The sequence below is a fragment of the Lissotriton helveticus genome, chromosome 5_1 (assembly GCF_964261635.1).
Source record: "Lissotriton helveticus chromosome 5_1, aLisHel1.1, whole genome shotgun sequence".
Taxonomy (NCBI): domain Eukaryota; kingdom Metazoa; phylum Chordata; class Amphibia; order Caudata; family Salamandridae; genus Lissotriton; species Lissotriton helveticus.
This window is the reverse complement of record NC_136065.1, coordinates 724,174,121-724,192,326: the sequence shown is the minus strand read 5'-3', so window position 1 is coordinate 724,192,326 and position 18,206 is coordinate 724,174,121. Positions and strand designations below refer to the sequence as shown.

At 47.8% G+C, this 18,206-nt stretch overlaps 1 protein-coding gene across 1 annotated transcript in view; it reads left to right on the top strand.

Moving 5' to 3' along the window:
* The window catches only part of LOC144754873 (lymphoid-specific helicase-like), a 544,631-nt gene that overhangs the window by 447,546 nt on the left and 78,879 nt on the right, over window positions 1-18,206 (top strand). Inside the window, exon 19 of the mRNA XM_078643187.1 lies at window positions 3,856-4,015. Within this exon, the coding sequence (XP_078499313.1) occupies window positions 3,856-4,015 (160 nt within the window). The remainder of the gene's footprint in view (window positions 1-3,855; window positions 4,016-18,206) is intronic.

Genomic DNA, 18,206 nt, shown 5'->3' with positions numbered 1-18,206 from the left:
CAACTTTCCCGTATTGCGCCAGGGTCGAAACGTCGACGGTTATGCCCCCCTTTTAATTCCTAAAGCCTGTACCATTTTCCCAGTCCCCGTGTATAATAGTGTGTATATACTTTGTATGGGTAGGCTTTACATTTGTGCAATGTAAATAAATTCCTTGTTTTGCACTGAACCTATTCTAAATCCTGTGCCTTCAGCCTTTCCTTTTCATCACTTGAGCACCCCCCTTTTTCTAATTTTCTTATTGCAAATTTTTTATCAACATGTAAATAAAACTGCAGTATAAATTGTTCTGGTACTGTTGTGTTGGGTCTTTCGCATTGATAGCAGCATTAGCTAATAATACATCTCCGTTTGTTTGTTCAGATTAAATCTGACCCCTTACTTAGTGTGAATAATTAACACTTACATTGATTGTGTCTGGTTTAACAAATTGTGTCTAGGACCACTCTTTCTATAAATATATAACTACCCAGGTCCTGTTGACTTTCTGGGTCTACCCCATTGTTTTTCAATGATCTAGCATGGAAAGTCACAAAAAGTAACTGACATCAGCGTGCCAGGCAGTGGCTATACAAGCACCTTGAATTTAATTTCTGGCGCAAATGGCACCATACGGTGCCCAACAATGTCACCTACTGGCACGGAGAGGTGCTGCTCACAAATGTCTGGATCTAGTCTGACGCTTGGGGGTGATTCCAAGGTAAGCAATCTGCAGCATTTGCACTGAGGGACCCCAAGGGTAGCAGCACAAATTGTGCAACCCTAGGGTCCCCTCACAAAGGCCATGCATGTTGCCATTGCAGGCTACATGCCTTGGTGAAGACAAAACTAAAGTCGACATGTCACACCTCCCTGTAAGCCTTGCCCACAAACTGCATGGGATATAGGTAAGACACCCCTATAGCAGAAAGCAGCACGCAATGGTCCAGCACATTAATTGCGATTATACCCTAATATTTCAACAGTGATCACATTTAATGTAAGTTTTTTTCTAATGGAAGATAACAATACAGTGGAGTTGTTTGCAGTTCATTCTTTATTTTTCTTCAAATCAAAAGACTGTAGCCGTAGCCAACGTGTTTCGTCCTTCACGGACTTCTTCAGGGCAGAAAATGTAGTGATTTTTGGTCTTAATCAAATATTTTAAGTCTCTCCCGAATGGCATCCAACTCTATTTCAGATTGCCTTACGAATTCTCTGCCTTTTGAATTCAAGGAGGCTGTAGTAAAGATGCTCCTGTACCAAATATTCAGTCCTGAATTGTAGTTCTTCGAAAGTGGATTAGGGCCGGCTCCATGGCGTGGCGTCCTCCGTGGTCTCGACCCTAAAAGACAGAGAATTCGTAAGGCAATCTGAAATAGAGTTGGATGCCATGGGGGAGAGACTTAAAATATTTGATAAAGACGAAAAATCACTACATTTTCTGCCCTGAAGTCCGTGAAGGACGAAACTCATTGGCTACGGCTACAGTCTTTTTATTTGAAGAAAAATAAAGAATGAACTGCAAACAACTCAACTGAATAGTTATCTTCATTGATTTGAAAAAAACTCTTTTACATTAAATGTTATCACTGTTGAAATATTAGGTTATAATCACAATTAGTGTGCTGGACCATTGTGTACTGTAAGTTGTGAGAAAGACAATCCCTTTCCTAAGAGATTTAGGGGCTTTTGAATCTCCGGTCTGTGGCACCTAAAAAATCTTTATAAAGCAGCACTAAGGATAGGTGCAATTGTGCTTGACCCCATTCCCCGTTATTTTTTTTAACCCCTCTAGCAGGCCTTAGCCCGAAGGCAGGGTGCACTAATCCCCTGTGAGGACATATCTGCTGGAGTAGATATGCCCTTGCAATATTCATGTCAATTCTTGGATATTGTAAGAGAACAGGGAAGCCATAGAGTACATAGCAGGCTATGTGGACCCCCCAGCTACTTCCCACCATATTGAAGATGTGGAAAATAACCTTTCAGGGTCATGCCCACCACCCATGTGGGGTGAGTGTTTAGAAGGTGTAGTCACCCTTTAAAGCCCCTAAATGCAGTATTTAGGTGGCACCTCTGAGCCTTGAATTTCAGATTCGACAAACACAGGAAGACCAAGGACGAAAGAGCAACTGAGACCTCTTCAAACCCCAGGGACCATCCAGCACTTTGCAGAATAGCCTAGGAACTCCCTTGCAATAGAAGAGCTCCTCCCCTGCATACCAGACATCAAAACCATAGTCCGAATTCTTGACTTGTAGCTCCCTGGGTCAGCCGCAACTGCCCAGGAGAAGGCACTGCAGCTCTGAAGGATCAGTTCTGCCTTCTCATCAACTTTGGAGGCACTGGGATATTCTGGAGCCAAGCAGCACCAACCCTGGGGTACTGCACTCTCCTTAACCCAAGACTGACTACAAGAGCCAAAGCCAGACTCCAATTGCCTTAGGCCTAAGCACCTGTTGAGGGACTACAGCATTCCTGGGACCCACCTGCTGAGTGGCCCAGCCTTCCTGCTCCAGCCCCTCTAAGGTGTTTGCCCCCTGACCGCGAGCTTGGGTCGCCTATCTGCTCCGCACCCATCCTGCCGGCCGGGGAATCTTCAAAGTCTTTGTGCTCCTGTGGTCTCCAGGCCATTGAGACCTCTACACTCTATAAAAAGACTTGCTATTTGTTTATAAATCGGTCTCGACTTCATTAGAGTGTGTATTCCATTTATCGCCTCTGGGAGTAAAACAAATGCTTAGCTCTACCCTCTGATAAGCCGAACTGCTCGCCCACACTACCACAAAACAGAGCATTGGCATTATCTAATTTTGCCTCTGTAAATCAGTAAGGGTCTCTGACCCCTTTACACAGTGTACCCCATTGTGGTGCACTATATAGAGGTGGGTTTCCTACCGTCCCCCACCCATTTTCTTTAAAAAGCCTCGTAAGCCAACTAGGAGGGCTTCTTATGCAGCCAAAAGGAAGATTTGTTCACCACTCTGCTGGTCTTAACAACACTTGTAGGCCTTTATGCAAAGCATTATTGCCTACTTGTTACAACCTCCATTAGAATACAGTTAGCTGGTATGTCGACTTACCTGCAAAATGAACCCCGCAAATCAATTTTCAGAATTCCTGTAGTTAAAACTTTGGTGGAACGTCTTAGTCATCCATCCAAAACACCAACAGTCCCTTCGTACGACCTGAATGTTTTTCTTACCCTGCTTATCGACTGGATTGTTAGCCATTACACTCTTGCTTGCTAAATTTCATCTCGTGGAAAGTCGCCTTCCTCATTGCAGTGACTTCAGTGAGCTACAATTCCTACTGGTGGAGGAGCGTCTCATTCTAATGAATACTTGTAACCATAGGTTCCTCACCTTGCGACTATCCCCAGGTGCCAGACTAGATCATGAAACTCAAAGCAGTACTCCTGCTCGCTGGCAAGTGGCACAGAGCGGCTCCACGCAGTTTTATTCCACTCCGAAAGAGACAAACGATATAAAAGCGCAGCATATGAGCACCACCCATGCATGGGCTTCATGAGGAGTTGACTGTAGAATTTATTTGAACATCGTTCTAAAATACCGAAAATTGACTGAGTAGTTTTGTACTAAATTAGTATGCAAGTTAATAATGCAAGTTTTAGAAAATAACTTGGCATTTAGTCTGACTGTGAATTCATGCATTCCATTACCGGACGACAGTAGGTATAGTTACTTGACTTTATTCTGTTCCTACATGGTGTTTTGAAATTTGTCCTGAGGTACATTACAAATGTGTTTTGCAAATGGGATATAGATTTGTTTGTTTTTTTACATACAGAGCAAGTAGAATGGACACTAAGGCCCATAGAGCTAACGGTCTTAAAACAATCTTTCTCCTTAGAATCCACAGTGTGATCTTCAGGCTCAAGATAGGTGTCACAGAATTGGCCAGACAAAACCTGTTGTTGTTTATCGCTTTGTGACTGCAAATACTATCGACCAGAAAATAGTGGAAAGGGCTGCTGCCAAGAGGAAGCTAGAAAAGCTGGTCATTCATAAAAGTAAGTACATTCTTGCGTTCTTATGTAACCAACCAAATGTCTTTTTGTGGCTGTAAGGTGAGGGTATTTTAGCATTTTTCAGATTGATACTCATCATTGCAGATGCCTCACCTTGTGAATACCCCTGGGTACCAGACCGGATCTGTAGATTTTTTTCCAGCCATTCCCTCGCATGCTGGTAGGTGGCATCGTGCGAGTCCGTGTCTGATCCGTCCCAACCAGAGATGAACTTCGGGGCCACCATATACGTGCCACCTCTGCATGTCCACTCATTATTTCTGTGCCTGCTGACATTCATCCAGAGCTTGCTTCTTCACTTCTGTCAATTGACAATTTTTATAGCCTACATTTTACCATGCAAGGGACATGTCTCACCCTAAGGTTACAGGGTTTAATCCCTGCAAGGCTTGCTGTAAACAGATGTTAGCGACCGATTCCCTTGAGGGCTGTGTCTGGGTTCACCGCAGGGCTTGGAATCATGTGACAGATGACCTCAAGGATGAATCCAAAGGTAACCTGTGACCTAGAAAAGTCAAACTGTCTCAAACTGTATGGTCTGGTCCAGGTTAAGGTCCAGGAAACAGAAGATTCTGAGACGGGCAGTAATCCTACTAGAAATTGTCAGGTAGGGCCAAAATCCAAAAGGTCAAAATGTGACTCCTTTCCCTCTCCTTATCAGTAGAAATTGGGTAGGCGAATGGGTACCACATGGTCTGTCCCGTTTCCTCCTCATGTATTCAGGTACTGACTGAGCTGGTCATGATGCAGCCCAAATCCCTGAGTCCTATGGCTGTGCGCAGCATTCCAGACTTTTAAAGGGGCGATGCTCCACTTTTTTGGTACTTTACAGGCTCCATCTGGTACGTCTCTGAGCTCACTGAATCTGAGTTCTCCAAACAGATTTTCATCGGCTGGTTCTGTCCCTGACCCTGTTTAAGGGTCAATCCCGACTGCAGAGCGATGCCTATTCCAAATCCTCACGGTGCTGAGACACACAAAGGTTCCCTGTGCATCAATGCCTACATAGACTCCAGAGAAAGAACTATTAGTTCTCTCTGACTTGGAAGTGAATCCACAGCTACCTCCAACAAGCCCACTCCTCGAAATCAGCCTCTATGGGATTAAAACGGAACACACTCTTTAACAAATTTTCCTGATCCATGCGATTGTGGGAATGATGAATCTCTACTTTATGATGAAAACCTGTTTTTGGTCTCCAGTGGCCTTGACACATTTCCAGATACTGCCTTTATTCTCTGCCTGATCCCTCTATGGAGGAGTTTGCTTCTTTTGCCATGGTGATAAGCAGGCCAACGGAAGTCCTAGGTGACCGAGTATAGGTGAAAACAAATGTCCTCACTGAGACTTTACTGCCTGGCAGACTTAAGCAGAGCCATTTTGACGCTTCACTGAGGCCGTCGATAATCCTCTCATAGGCACTCTGGCGAAGCCAGAATAATAGTAAGCAAACAAGGGGGACAATGGAGGACAATTTTTACCGGGGTCCAATGTACGTGTCCAACAAGGAGTTATCAAAAGGTGTACAAAGTTCCCCAAGGGGTGAGTTCACTGCGGGAAGGGAAAGAAAGAAGCCGCTCTCTCTAGGGAAGATAGCAATTTGCAGCAGGGAATCAAGTGAACCCTTAACGGAATAAAGGATGCCTCACACAATTAAAAAGCTGGACAACAGTAGCCATCCGACCTAATAACTGTATTGTCATCATTGGCCTCCTGCTCCAACGACAAGCTGGCGGTGCAATGCCTGCCGGGTAGCACGTAGTGCTACTCTTTTGGCGGAGTTCTTTTATTCCTGGCCAATGGGTGCATGCGTGTGAGGGACCTAGGGAGTGCAATTGTGAGCGTGAGTGAGTTTTTAAATAAGTCAGTAGAGTCCATTAGGACAACTTTAATAGTGTGGCTCACTGCTTAGTTAAAATTGGTAAAGGGAGGGGTAGCGAAGCGCAACAAGTAAGGTAATGTGGCCTCGTTCAACCCTCACCTATGGTGTGGTCGACATGTTTCATGCCAGTAATGGCAATTCTTCAGGACCTCTGGTAGCTCATCAGTTAGTGCAAAGTCTCCACCTAATTGAAGAAACTTTCATATACAACCTGTGTATCAGGGCAGGGAATGATCCTGCGGTGGTCCATGCCCCATAACCCCTGGTAGCCGGGCCCCACGAACTGTCCTTGGGAGGGCCTGAGCAGCGAAGAGTCCCCTGGATGGCTCTAGGCAAAGCGGGTCAGCACCTACCCAACCCACGGCGGCGGTAACGCAGGACAGCCAGAATAATACCTTTCTCTCAACTGCCAAATAGTCAGGAGACAGACAAGCTCCAGGGGTCCCATCTTTCCTCCTGTAGTACCAAACACCTGAGAATCTCATAGTTCAGGACTCCACCAGTAGGCTAAAACCAAATGCATTTGGAAAATGCATGTTCTCATCCACCAGCCTTGCATTCATGTGACATTTCAAGTTGCTTCCTAAGGCGGTATTCATATGCGTTGTGTGGGCATGGTGGCTGATATTTTGCTAGCAGTCACAGGTTATCTTCATGCTAACCTTCAACAATTAGTTCAGGATGGCCAGGGCGCAGTGAAAAGTTAGGTTGGGCCTGAACACTAAAGGTAGGGCAATTGGTACCAGCGTAATACTTCAGCACGATATTTGCATACACTTCACAGGATGTCCAACAATCTTTCATGGACATGCCCTTCGACTGAACCAATTTCTTCATGATCAAGGTAGGATCTGCGTTGGAACACTTCAGAGAAAGCAAAGCACCAGCACGTTATCTCTGCCTCGTACCACCTGCTGTGCTGGTTCCCCAGCTCTGTGTAAGTAAAGAGTAGAGATAAAATCAATATAGCCCCAATCTGTACTATATTTTAGCCGTTATCCAGCCGGATAAGGCAGTTTAATATGCAAATTAATGACAAAGCAAAACTTATGAATTAATTACAGTGGGACACAAGCCTGTATCCAGGCTGTTTGTTCCCCTCAGATCAATAGGTGTATTATTCAGCTGACAGTACTGAAGCATTGTATTCATAGCACTCATGAGCAAGCCAGTGCTTTGGGATTTTCAGTAATTCCCAACTAGACCATGCTGTTGCTCCACTCTCTTCCAACCAGGCACAACTTATGGAGTAGTGTGCTGTCTGTCCACTGAAAGCCCTGCAGCAACTTGTTAGGGGTATGAAGTGCACAGTTAATGTAAGTGCAATAGATACGACCTCATGGCACTAGCCTATTATTGATACTGTATGTAGATTCTGGAAGTAGGAGCTGCTTCGTCAGTAGGAGTAGGATTCCTCTGCTTGTGGATGTCTGAGGGCTGCTGTTAACACTCCATAGTCTTCCATCCTAATTTGTTTTTAAATGTGAGTGGACTAGAGTGGCAGGGCTACAAATGCCCCTGGTTCACCTGAGCAGTGGTAAGCAGATTATGGCAGTCCTATGTCCTCTAGTCAGCTCTGACTCTGAAGCATAGAATGCGTGTCTGGGATTGAGGGCTGAATGTGAGAACGATCCCAATTAGCAAAATGCATGCAAAGCACTTAAGTGAACACTTACTGGATGCACCTGGTGCAGAAGGGGTCATGCACCAGTGTGAGGAAATTAGATTTATTATAAGGTGTGGGTGTGCCACCTCACCGTGTAATAAACGTAGCCCCTTTAGGTCCAGTAGGTTTTGTCTGTAAAACTCATCACTCAATCCTGGGTAGCTGTGGTACAGAGCAGCAAGGCTTGCACAGAGAAACAAGTGTAAAGCATTTAATCAGCATCAAAACAATTGAAGAAATCGTCACAGTACAAATTTGGTACCAATTTATAAAAATAGACTATTTTCTGAGAATTTAAACACTATAGCAAATAGAACCACTGGAGGGTTCCAAAGATATAGATTTTACAAGCAATCATAAATGAAAGCAAGTTTGCTCATTCGCCACAGGCCTTGCCAAAATCAATGGATTGGACACTTGGAAACAAAAAAAAAAAAAACTTGCATAGGTGTCAATACGGTCGGTTGGAAGTACTTGGGGGCGACCAACTCTAGCAGGGTGCTATTCAAGGGGACCAGCAAGGTCCTCAGGGACAGTGACCTTCCCAAGAGTCCCTTAGCAGTTCCAGGCACTTTACCGATGTTGCAGTGGATTCCTGTAGAGTGGTGCTAATGCAAGGGATAAAGGATGCTGATGGGGCTCTCAGGATGCTGTGGATGAGACATCGTTGAAGGGGCGTCTTTCTGCAGCAATTCCTCCGTCCACGAAGATGGTGGTATTGGGGGGGGGGTGGAGTTCTGCCTGCAGGGTTGACGTACCACAAAGTCCACTCCGGTGTAGCCCAGGTTCAGTCACCGCTGGACTACCGGTCGTCTGTTGCGGTCACAATCCTATCTGGGTCGATAACTTGCCTTCTGAGGGTCCCAGCAACTCTTGGACAGCACTCCCTAGCTCAGCGGACTCTGGTGCTACTCTGCATCAGGTCTTGGTCCCCGGTGCTGCACGGCAGCGGTTGTAGCGGCTTGAAGACTTTAGGCTACCAACTTTCCTCAACATGCTTCTTCAGCTGTTGTCCCTGTGCCGCAAACAGGAGGCCAATCAGCTGGCCCTTGGAGTTCTCTTGGCATGACTGGGCTCTGGAGACCCCTTCTCCGTGAGAAGGACATGGCAGGCAGTTCTGAGAGAAGCTGGCTTGTTATATGATGTACACTTATGTAAGTGGGCACCATGCACCAATCCAGGCAACCCTTATGGGGATTTTAGTGGGTGGTATTAGACAACCTTGGATAGCTCTCTAAATGGTAGCTGTGGGGAGCAGCCTTCAGACTTAGTCCTGAAGTATGTAAAGCAGCTTGGTTTACCAGAACATAATTTTATAGGTTTAGATTAGTCCAACAAGAACCACAGTGTATTTATAAAAATATCTATTGATTAAAAGACACTCGCTTGTACAGATATTTCTTAGCCGGAGATATACGCAATGCACACACTTCAATAAAAACAGGTAAGTAGCACATAATACAGTGTTCACCAGGGGGAGACCAAACCATATACTAAAATAGTGATATACTAAAATAGTGGTATACTAAAATAGTGGTATGCGAACCATGACTCCAGTCAAGACTATACCCAGAAGACTAAGTGCAGGGGACCCAAAAGGAACCACCAGAGTTAAGTAACCAGGAGCCCTACGGTGGCAGTGTGTAGAGTGGGAACACGACTGAGGGATCAATGCAAGTCAATGGGTAAGTCCTGGTTGCAGTTTTAAAGAAGGACCCTTCGCAGTGGACCCTGAAGAAGCCCAGTAGAAGACAGAAGATTGGAGAGCCACCCCACTCGTGGAACCTGCAAGCTGAGAGGACAGTCTATGCCACTCAGGAGTGACCAGGAGGTATGGAAGACGAACGCCCGCCGATGTAAGTGTTGCAGGAGAGCGAACAGTGACCTTAAAAACTGCAGCTGTGTACCATGCACCGCTGCGGAAGACCAGGAGCTGTACACGATCTGTCCCATGTCTGATGTCGAGAGTTGAAGGGTTGGTTTCTGGCAGGAGCATCAACAAGCCTTGGCAACTGCAACCAACGTGGAAGTTGAATGTGCAATGTTGGCACCAGCAAGGTCCAGGAGACTCACCACAAGCTGGGGTGTCGGGGCAGGCCCGAGCCAACAGGGGATACCAAAGAATTCAAAGATGACCCTCAAGAGGACCCACAGGCCAGAGGCTCTGGAGTCTCAAGAGGACCTCGAGCAGCTCGCCAAAGATGCAAGCCCACGATGCAAGTGATGCGGTAAGGACAAAGATCTTGGTAGAAGGAAGCCAACAAGCCTTTACAACTGCAAGTCGACGCACTACACAGGGGTTCAGTTCCTGTGGCTCTGAGGGATACTGGCCTCAAACTTGGTTAGAGGCCAGGGCAGGCCTCAAGGGATGAGAAGAACAATGACCTATGTGATAAGCCTTTTGGAGTCCGTGGGAGCCCATGATCAGCAAACCGGTCCGCTTAGTTGCGGGCCTGCAGATACAGGGAAGTAACTCCTTCACTTCAAGGGAGATTCCTTCAGGTTCCGTGGGTGCCCACAGGCCTTGGAAGGTTCTGTATGGTGCACTGGCAAAGACGTTGCAGCAGACGAGCAGGGCAAGGAAATCGGGAGCAGCAGGAGTGGTCCCGGTTGCCGCCTTCATGCCCAGAGCAGATTCCAGATTGCCCAGACGGTTTACGTGGTGTCTGAAATGAATCTTTTCCCACAACAAATCTAGGGACCCTCCCACAGTTAAGCCCTTAAGTACCCTAAGGAAAGGGTTGGGATGATTCAGGAGTCCCTCCCTAAGGGCTGGACAAGGGGGAGGATACTCCCCTATCCTTTGTCCGATTTTGCGCGGGAGCGAACTGCTCCATGAACTGGTTTGAACTAGACTATGCATGGAGGGCACCAAGTGTGCCCTGCAAGCAGACTAAGGCACTGGCAAGTGCCCCAATACACTAAACCCTGTCTGGGAGGTGGTCACACCTCGCTGTGACAGGATACCTATTCTGCCTTCCCCCTGCCCCAGCTTGGCTCAGCTGCAGGAGGGCAGAAACCTCTCTGGCCGGCAGCAGCCCTAGCTTGCTGTCCAGGTTTGGAAGACTGTTACCGGGAGCACGGAGGGCCTCCCAAAGGAGCTTTACCGTGCATGGAATCATACCTCCCACACAGTTTACGGTTTGGGGGTATGATTTCAACATGTTTGATACCAAACATGACCGGGCTCGTTACAGCAAGTTTAGAGATGATCATCGCAGAATGACGCAGTGCCCCTCTACCTGTTATATGGCTGTCTCACAACCCAGGAGAATGGACTTGCTAGACTTTAGGGGTGCCCTGCTCATCCACTTGGTACAGAGCACCCTGCCTTCAGAATTGATAGGCCAGATTTAGGGGTGACCTATAGGTTTTAAGTGCATTGATCTTAGATAGAGGTAAACCTATTTCTTAAGTGGTGCTAACACCAGCTTACACAGGCTGCAATGGCTGGCCTTTAGTTCCAAATTGAGTGGTCTTCCATGGGTGGCATAATACATGCTTTAGAACATGGGTACTCACAAACTTTCTCTCGGGGGCCAAATTTACAGTGTGGTTTGTGTCCGAGGGCCGCAATCGTGGGGGCGGGGTCAGTAGGGGAGGGGGCGGGGCTAGAGCAACAAAAAAAACTGGTACCATGAGGTTGATCACTGGTCCCTGCAGCGGACGCCTTCGTCCACTGAGCCACCAGACCCGGCATACACACCTCTCTCTCTCTCTCTTTCTCTCTCGTTCTTTTTCAGTCTCTCTCTCTGTCTCCCTCCCTCTTCCTCCCTCTCTACCTCTCTTTCTCCCTCTGTCTGTCTCCCTCTGTCTCACTCACTCAGACTGTCTCAGGTTTTCCAGGTTTTAAAGTCTTTATTTCGATTTTTGTATCATAAAAGACAATTAAAAGCAATAGAAATTGAGCATACATAATGTTGTTAAAAAAAATGTGATTTAAAAACCATCACAGTTACAATTTATAGTTTCATAGGTTTCAAAAAGCTTTTCAGCACTAATATTAGAATTAAACAGTATAATAAAGACCTAATACAAGTAAAAAGAAAAAAAAAACCTGTTTGAGAATTAAAAGACAGGGACAAGGTCAAAGTGTCTGCAGATATCTTGCTCTAATCACCCAAGTCCACCCCAGGAATTTAGCTACGGCCACAACCACCACCTCGGAGGTATTAGTACGAAGTGCCCCTATAGCCTCTGCACTCCCTCTGACTTTAAGATGGCGACATATGGGCCCTATCCATTTGCTTCTTGGGGCATGATAAGCCGGACATACAAATAGGAGATGACCCACACTCTCTTTATGTCCAGTGCACCAAGGACAGGAATCACTCACTCTGTTAGACCAGTTCCTGGTAAAGGATCTTAACGGCAGAGAACGTACTCGGAACTGGTGGTAGAGCTTCCTGTCTAATGGCTTAGTTAAAACGTCCCAATAATTCTCTAGGAGAGGGTCCAATTTGTGGGACAAAAACCTTCCTGTTAAGCTAACAGAATCTGAAGCAATCACCAGCCCTTTGCGGACAGAGGCCCAATAGTGCTTTATATTCCTGTTTTGAAGGAAAGTTGGTAGACCCTGGAGAAACCCACAGCTGGTCAAGACCCATGTCAATCAAGATCAATTTCACTTCACGCAACCAAGGTATGCTACTAGACCCCCAGATAGATCTTACTTCCTCAAGTTCCCTGGCAAAGAGGTTTAAGTCTGGGGAGGTCCAGATGCGTCTCCACATAGCTACTAGTCTATATCTAGCCATTTCGTTAATTGGGTTACAGCCCATATCCAAACATAATGGTTTGGTTGGAGCCGATTGTGGGAGTCCTACCAGTTTCCGCATGAATTTGTTCTGGACTTTCACCAGGGTTGATAGGTCCATATGTCCCCAAAGGTCTGCCCCGTACAATATTGCGGAGCTTACCTTGGTGGCATAAATCTTAAGTGTGCGGGTTTAATACGTTTAGTTAGGGACCTTTTTAGCTCCTGTAAAAGATAAAAACCCGTAAGGCGAGCAAATTTTAGATGTAATGTGTCAACCTGTGGTTTCCAGCGGAGACGGTAGTCCAGGGTTACTCCTAAATAGGTCCTAACCTCAACTTGTTCCAAACCCACTCCGTTCATGCTCACTGAGCTCTTAATGGGATGGTTTTTGGTAAGGACCATGAACTTTGTTTTGCTTACATTAATTTTTAGGTCATTGGCAATACAAAACTCCTCAAAGCGGATCAATGCAGCTTGCAGGCCGCTACGAGTCTTTGAGAGAAGTAAGGTGTCATCAGCAAAGATGAGCATAGGGAACTTAGTCCCGCCCAAAGATGGTGCATCCGTAGGGATATTTGCAAAAAACTTGACCACCTGATCAATGAACAATAAGAAAAGCGTGGGTGCCCAAACGCAACCCTGACGGACGCCACGTGTTACGGGGAAGCAATCCGTCACCTGCCCTTGACCACCCCACCTCACCCTAGCAAAATTGCCATCATGTAATCTAACAATCAGGTCCAGTAATTCTAATGGCAGTCCCAGGTCTCTAAGAACGGTCCAGAGTTTGACCCTTGGCACAAGGTCGAAGGCCGATTTCAGATCGATAAATGCGGCATAGATCGTTCCGCCGCCCAGCAGCACCACCTTCCAGTAAATCAGACAAAATCTGAAAACCTGGTCGATGGTGCTGGTACCTGACCTGAAGCCGGCCTGTAGGGGGGACAGAATACCCTCCAACTCCATCCACCCTTGGACTCTGGCAAGGACCATCCTTGCAATGACCTTTTGGAGTGAGTCCAATAAACTTATTGGGCGGTAGTTTCCCGGGGCTGAACGGTCCCCTTTTTTAAAAATTGGGAAAATCTCCGCCCCCTTCCAGGACTCGGGAATCCTGGCCCCCTTAGCAATGGCATTTGCTATCGCGGTTATGTAGGGAACCCAAAGTTGGGGATTGACCTTAAATAAATCTGCCGGTATGCAATCCATCCCTGGCGCCTTCCCCTTTTGGACCAGGTGAAGCGCAGACTGTTTCCAGTGGCGTGAAGTTTAGCTCTTGGTTAGGAATGAGGGTGGTTGCCTGGCTCGTTGCATCTGTGTCGATTTCTAAGTCAGGGTCCATAAACTGACCAGAATAGAAATCAACCCATGCTTCTGCAGACACATGGTTAACTGGATCTTGAGAGTCGGAATTTCTGCCCCACTTAACAATTTCCCAAAACTTGATCTGGTTGGCAGAGATACAGGCATCCAGTAGGTCAGACCAATAAAGATCGTCCCACTCCCTTTTCGCATCCCACTGGGTTCTTTTATACATTAAGCGTGCGTCCTTTATATCACTGGAAATCCTAGATTTCACTGCTTTAACTAAGCGACTGTGTGCCTCCCTGCAGTTTTTATTGTACCATTTCTCCCGAAAACCATGAGTCTTTACGGTGCCTTGCGTTGGTGGAAGCGTCAAAAGGACCTTAAGATGAGCAAAACACCGTTCGTGGAGGTCACAGATCTGATCACCAGCAACCCTGGTATGTGCAAGGGACAAAATGTCGCTCAAAGTCGACGAGACTACCTTCATTATGCTTTCAAGAAGGGTCGGGTTCTCCACAACCCTGGACCATCTAAGCCTTCTTCTATCATTTGTTAAGATAGCATCCCCTGTTATATGAACAGCAGTAGTGGGCCTACCGAGTCCACCTTGGAGTCTCAAACTTAATGACAGTGGGTTGTGGTCACTTTTCGGGCGAGACACTACTTCCATGTCAACCAGAAGTGGCCAATATTCCATCTTTAGCAGGATATAGTCTATTCGACTTTTTCTCACCCCATTGTCAAAAGTGGGTTTGCCAACTTTATCAGAGGATGTGCGACCGTTGGTTGCCCTTAGCCCCCAGTCTAAACACAGCTCCATCCAATGTAAGGCTGCCTCAGAGCCTCTTTTAATATTATCCAGAGACAGCATCGGAATATTCCAGACAGTATCCTCCGCTAACCCCAGGCCCTCCCCCCGGATCATAAAGCGGCTCGAAGGTACAATTGAGGTCCCCTGCTAGGACAAGTAACTTATCTCTCCCTATCCCTTCAAGGTAGGAGTCTAACACATCTAGGATACTAGGACGGCGCCCACCCGGTTGGCCACGTGCATAGATGTTAATGACTACAATGTCCTGGCAGTTTTCTTTGCTTAGTCTAATTCCCAGGAGGTCCGAGTTATCCACAAAGATTTCCATTGGTCGGTAGCCAATGGACTGTTTAACCCAGATCACTAATCCTCCCGATGCCCGACCCCTATTGCCCCTTATTGCTGGTTTAAAAAAGTTTAGGAACCCGACCCTATGAATAGGATCGGGGGCCCAACCAGTCCTCTGAATCCATACGTCCCTTCATCCCTGCCACATTCCATGATGCTAATTTAAGTGTCGCAACCTGACTAGATGTTGTGATACCATGCATACCACTGTGATCCACTCCAAGGGGTGCGGCTATACTCAGTTGTGGACCCACCACCATGATATCCTCCTGGTGAGGGTATAACGATGCCGCCACCATCTCCCTCTCAATACTGGTGTCCCCCTGAATAGACCCCAAAGTACACATTCCATCAGCCCCACCTACTCGGTTGCCCAGAACCCTCCCGTTGCCATCTCCCTGGTGAAGTCAATCAATACATTCCAGGCCAGAGAGGGGCTCATAGCGATTGAACAGTTATGGGTGCTGTGGGATGTAAGGTGATTTATCAGCATGGTATCTTCTAACAGGTATTCTTGGGAGGATATGACTGGGGGGGAACTCACAGGGTCGTCTAGGATAAAAATACCCGAGGCCTAGGGTCTGCACATCCCCCAGCCTCCCGAACCTGGCTTCCCTACGCAAGAAGTCTACCACCCAGGGATCCTTAAAGGATATAATAATGCAGTCCCCTTCTAGATCCTTGGTACAGTGGCCCACCCATTCAACTCTTCTCACAAATAGTATTTCTGTCGAGGAGGAGGGAGGGAGAGTCCGGTTTTTATTCAGCCAAAATACAACTTTATTTCGGAGGTCCCCGTGTGATTCATTAGAACCCTCCCTAAGAGGAACAACACCAGTTAAAACTATCGTATATGGAGTCGCTTCTAGGGGTAGGTCCGTACGTGGGGGTACCTGTTTATTGGCTTTCACAAGGGGAATATGGGGATTGATGGATCTGCTCCCCTTTGCACCATTGATTGGTTTGGACTGAAGCGATGTGCTGGGAGCATCCATAACACTATCCTGAGGCCGACTAGCCACAGGAGGTGTAGGGATATTCGGCTGGCGTTGGTGGTTAAGTTTGGAGAGAGCCTTCTTAGGTACCTGCAGCAAGGAAGCTGGTGCAGGCGTACAAACAAGCGTACAGTCATTATTCCCAGAACTCCCCCCTGCCACTGAGCCCTTGTTTTTTTTAGGCTTAGGATGTACTAAACCAGCAATTACTGACGATGATGATGATGAAATTTTACCTATAGTTAAGTTTTTCTGGCCTTTAGAATTACTCGAAGAACTAGGATTCCCTAGAACAATTTGAGTTTGCTATCTTTTTTAAGAGACCAGAATTGGTGTTTACAGTAGACTCAAGTACATCCAATTTCGCGGTCATCAAACGTGTTCTTTCTAGTACAGGAAGTAAGAGTTTTGAACAAAGCTTCCATTTTGGCCAGCAAACTATCATCACTACTGTAACAGGTGGGGCATGGGTCCGAGGACCCAAAGAGGAGATGAGGAGGAAGACTCAGGGGGTCATTTGATACTAGGACAGGATGAAAGGTGGGGTTGGCCTCGGGGGTTGGGACATTGGGATGTACTGGGGCATTAGGTTTTTGAATCTTAGTGGCACCCCCCATCTGATGGCCCTTACATCTTTTTCTTTTGCGTGATACATTTCTCAAGGAGTCCACATCCGTGGATGAGTCCAACTGAGATTCACTGGCCAGGAGCACACTGCCCTTACCCCCACAACCTTGTGTATCATCGGGGTTAGAATCGCTCTCTAACATAGTAGGGGGTAGGCCATCCCCCTCCACGTCCTAATGAACGTCCACCGCAATTTCAACAAGATGGCGACTCGAACTTGGGCCCGTGCTTCAGGGCTAGGTATTGTAGCCAACTTTCCCAATGAAGAGCGTTTCCCGCTAACCAGATCTATAGAGAGACTTTTTTCGACCATGGCTATCTCTTTTTCAAGGATACCTGTGGCCCTGGTAATAAAAGCGTCTAAAGGGCCAGAGACTACCCCTTTTGTGGTCTGCATCTGTACAATTTGTTCTTTACCAGAGCGTAAGGGCATAATTATATCAGAAGCCGTACAATAATGGCACAACAATAAAAACAAAAACAAATATACGAACAAGCAGGGGGGGTGGCCCAACCCAACCTCTATCAACCACGGACGGCCACAGACTGTCCCACCCTTGTCCCCGGCTTCTCCCGGGACGCTTCTGCACAGCTGTGTTCTAGTCCAGTGATATACGGTGGAGGAGGTTCAGGGGGGGGCGTGGCAAGCAGCAGGGAGAGTGGACCAGGTGTGGCAATCAGGTCACGCAGGGACTCCTGGGATTTGGAGTCCCTGCTACACATTCGCAGCCCCGCTGCAGGGCAAAGCCTCGCCCCTCACGCTCAATGTACAAGAACCAGTTTCTCCTCCTCTCGCCGCGTTGCTGCGAAGCGGGACCCGCGAAGCGGGTCCGGCAAGCGGTAAAAAGGCACCCTGGAAGAAACGACTATCTGCTGTAATCCTGGACGGCAGCTCCTGTGCACCCACAGGACCGAGGTCTAAAACAAGGTTTATGAAGTGTCCCACGATGGTCTCCGACTGCTCCGGTTTTAACAACACTGATTCAGGGGGGCGTGGCAAGCAGCAGGGAGAGTGGACCAGGTGTGGCAATCAGGTCACGCAGGGACTCCTGGGATTTGGAGTCCCTGCTACACACTCGCAGCCCCGCTGCAGGGCAAAGCCTCGCCCCTCACGCTCAATGTACAAGAGCCAGTTTCTCTTCCTCTCGCCGCGTTGCCGCGAAGCGAGACCCGCAAAGCTGTTACTCTCCCTCGCGCTCTGTTACTCTCCCTCGCGCTCTGTTACCCTCCCTCGCGCTCTGTTACCCTCCCTCGCGCTCTGTTACCCTCCCTCGCGCTCTGTTACCCTCCCTCGCGCTCTGTTACCCTCCCTCGCGCTCTGTTACCCTCCCTCGCGCTCTGTTACCCTCCCTCGCGCTCTGTTACCCTCCCTCGCGCTCTGTTACCCTCCCTCGCGCTCTGTTACCCTCCCTCGCGCTCTGTTACCCTCCCTCGCGCTCTGTTACCCTCCCTCGCGCTCTGTTACCCTCCCTCGCGCTCTGTTACCCTCCCTCGCGCTCTGTTACCCTCCCTCGCGCTCTGTTACCCTCCCTCGCGCTCTGTTACCCTCCCTCGCGCTCTGTTACCCTCCCTCGCGCTCTGTTACCCTCCCTCGCGCTCTGTTACCCTCCCTCGCGCTCTGTTACCCTCCCTCGCGCTCTGTTACCCTCCCTCGCGCTCTGTTACCCTCCCTCGCGCTCTGTTACCCTCCCTCGCGCTCTGTTACCCTCCCTCGCGCTCTGTTACCCTCCCTCGCGCTCTGTTACCCTCCCTCGCGCTCTGTTACCCTCCCTCGCGC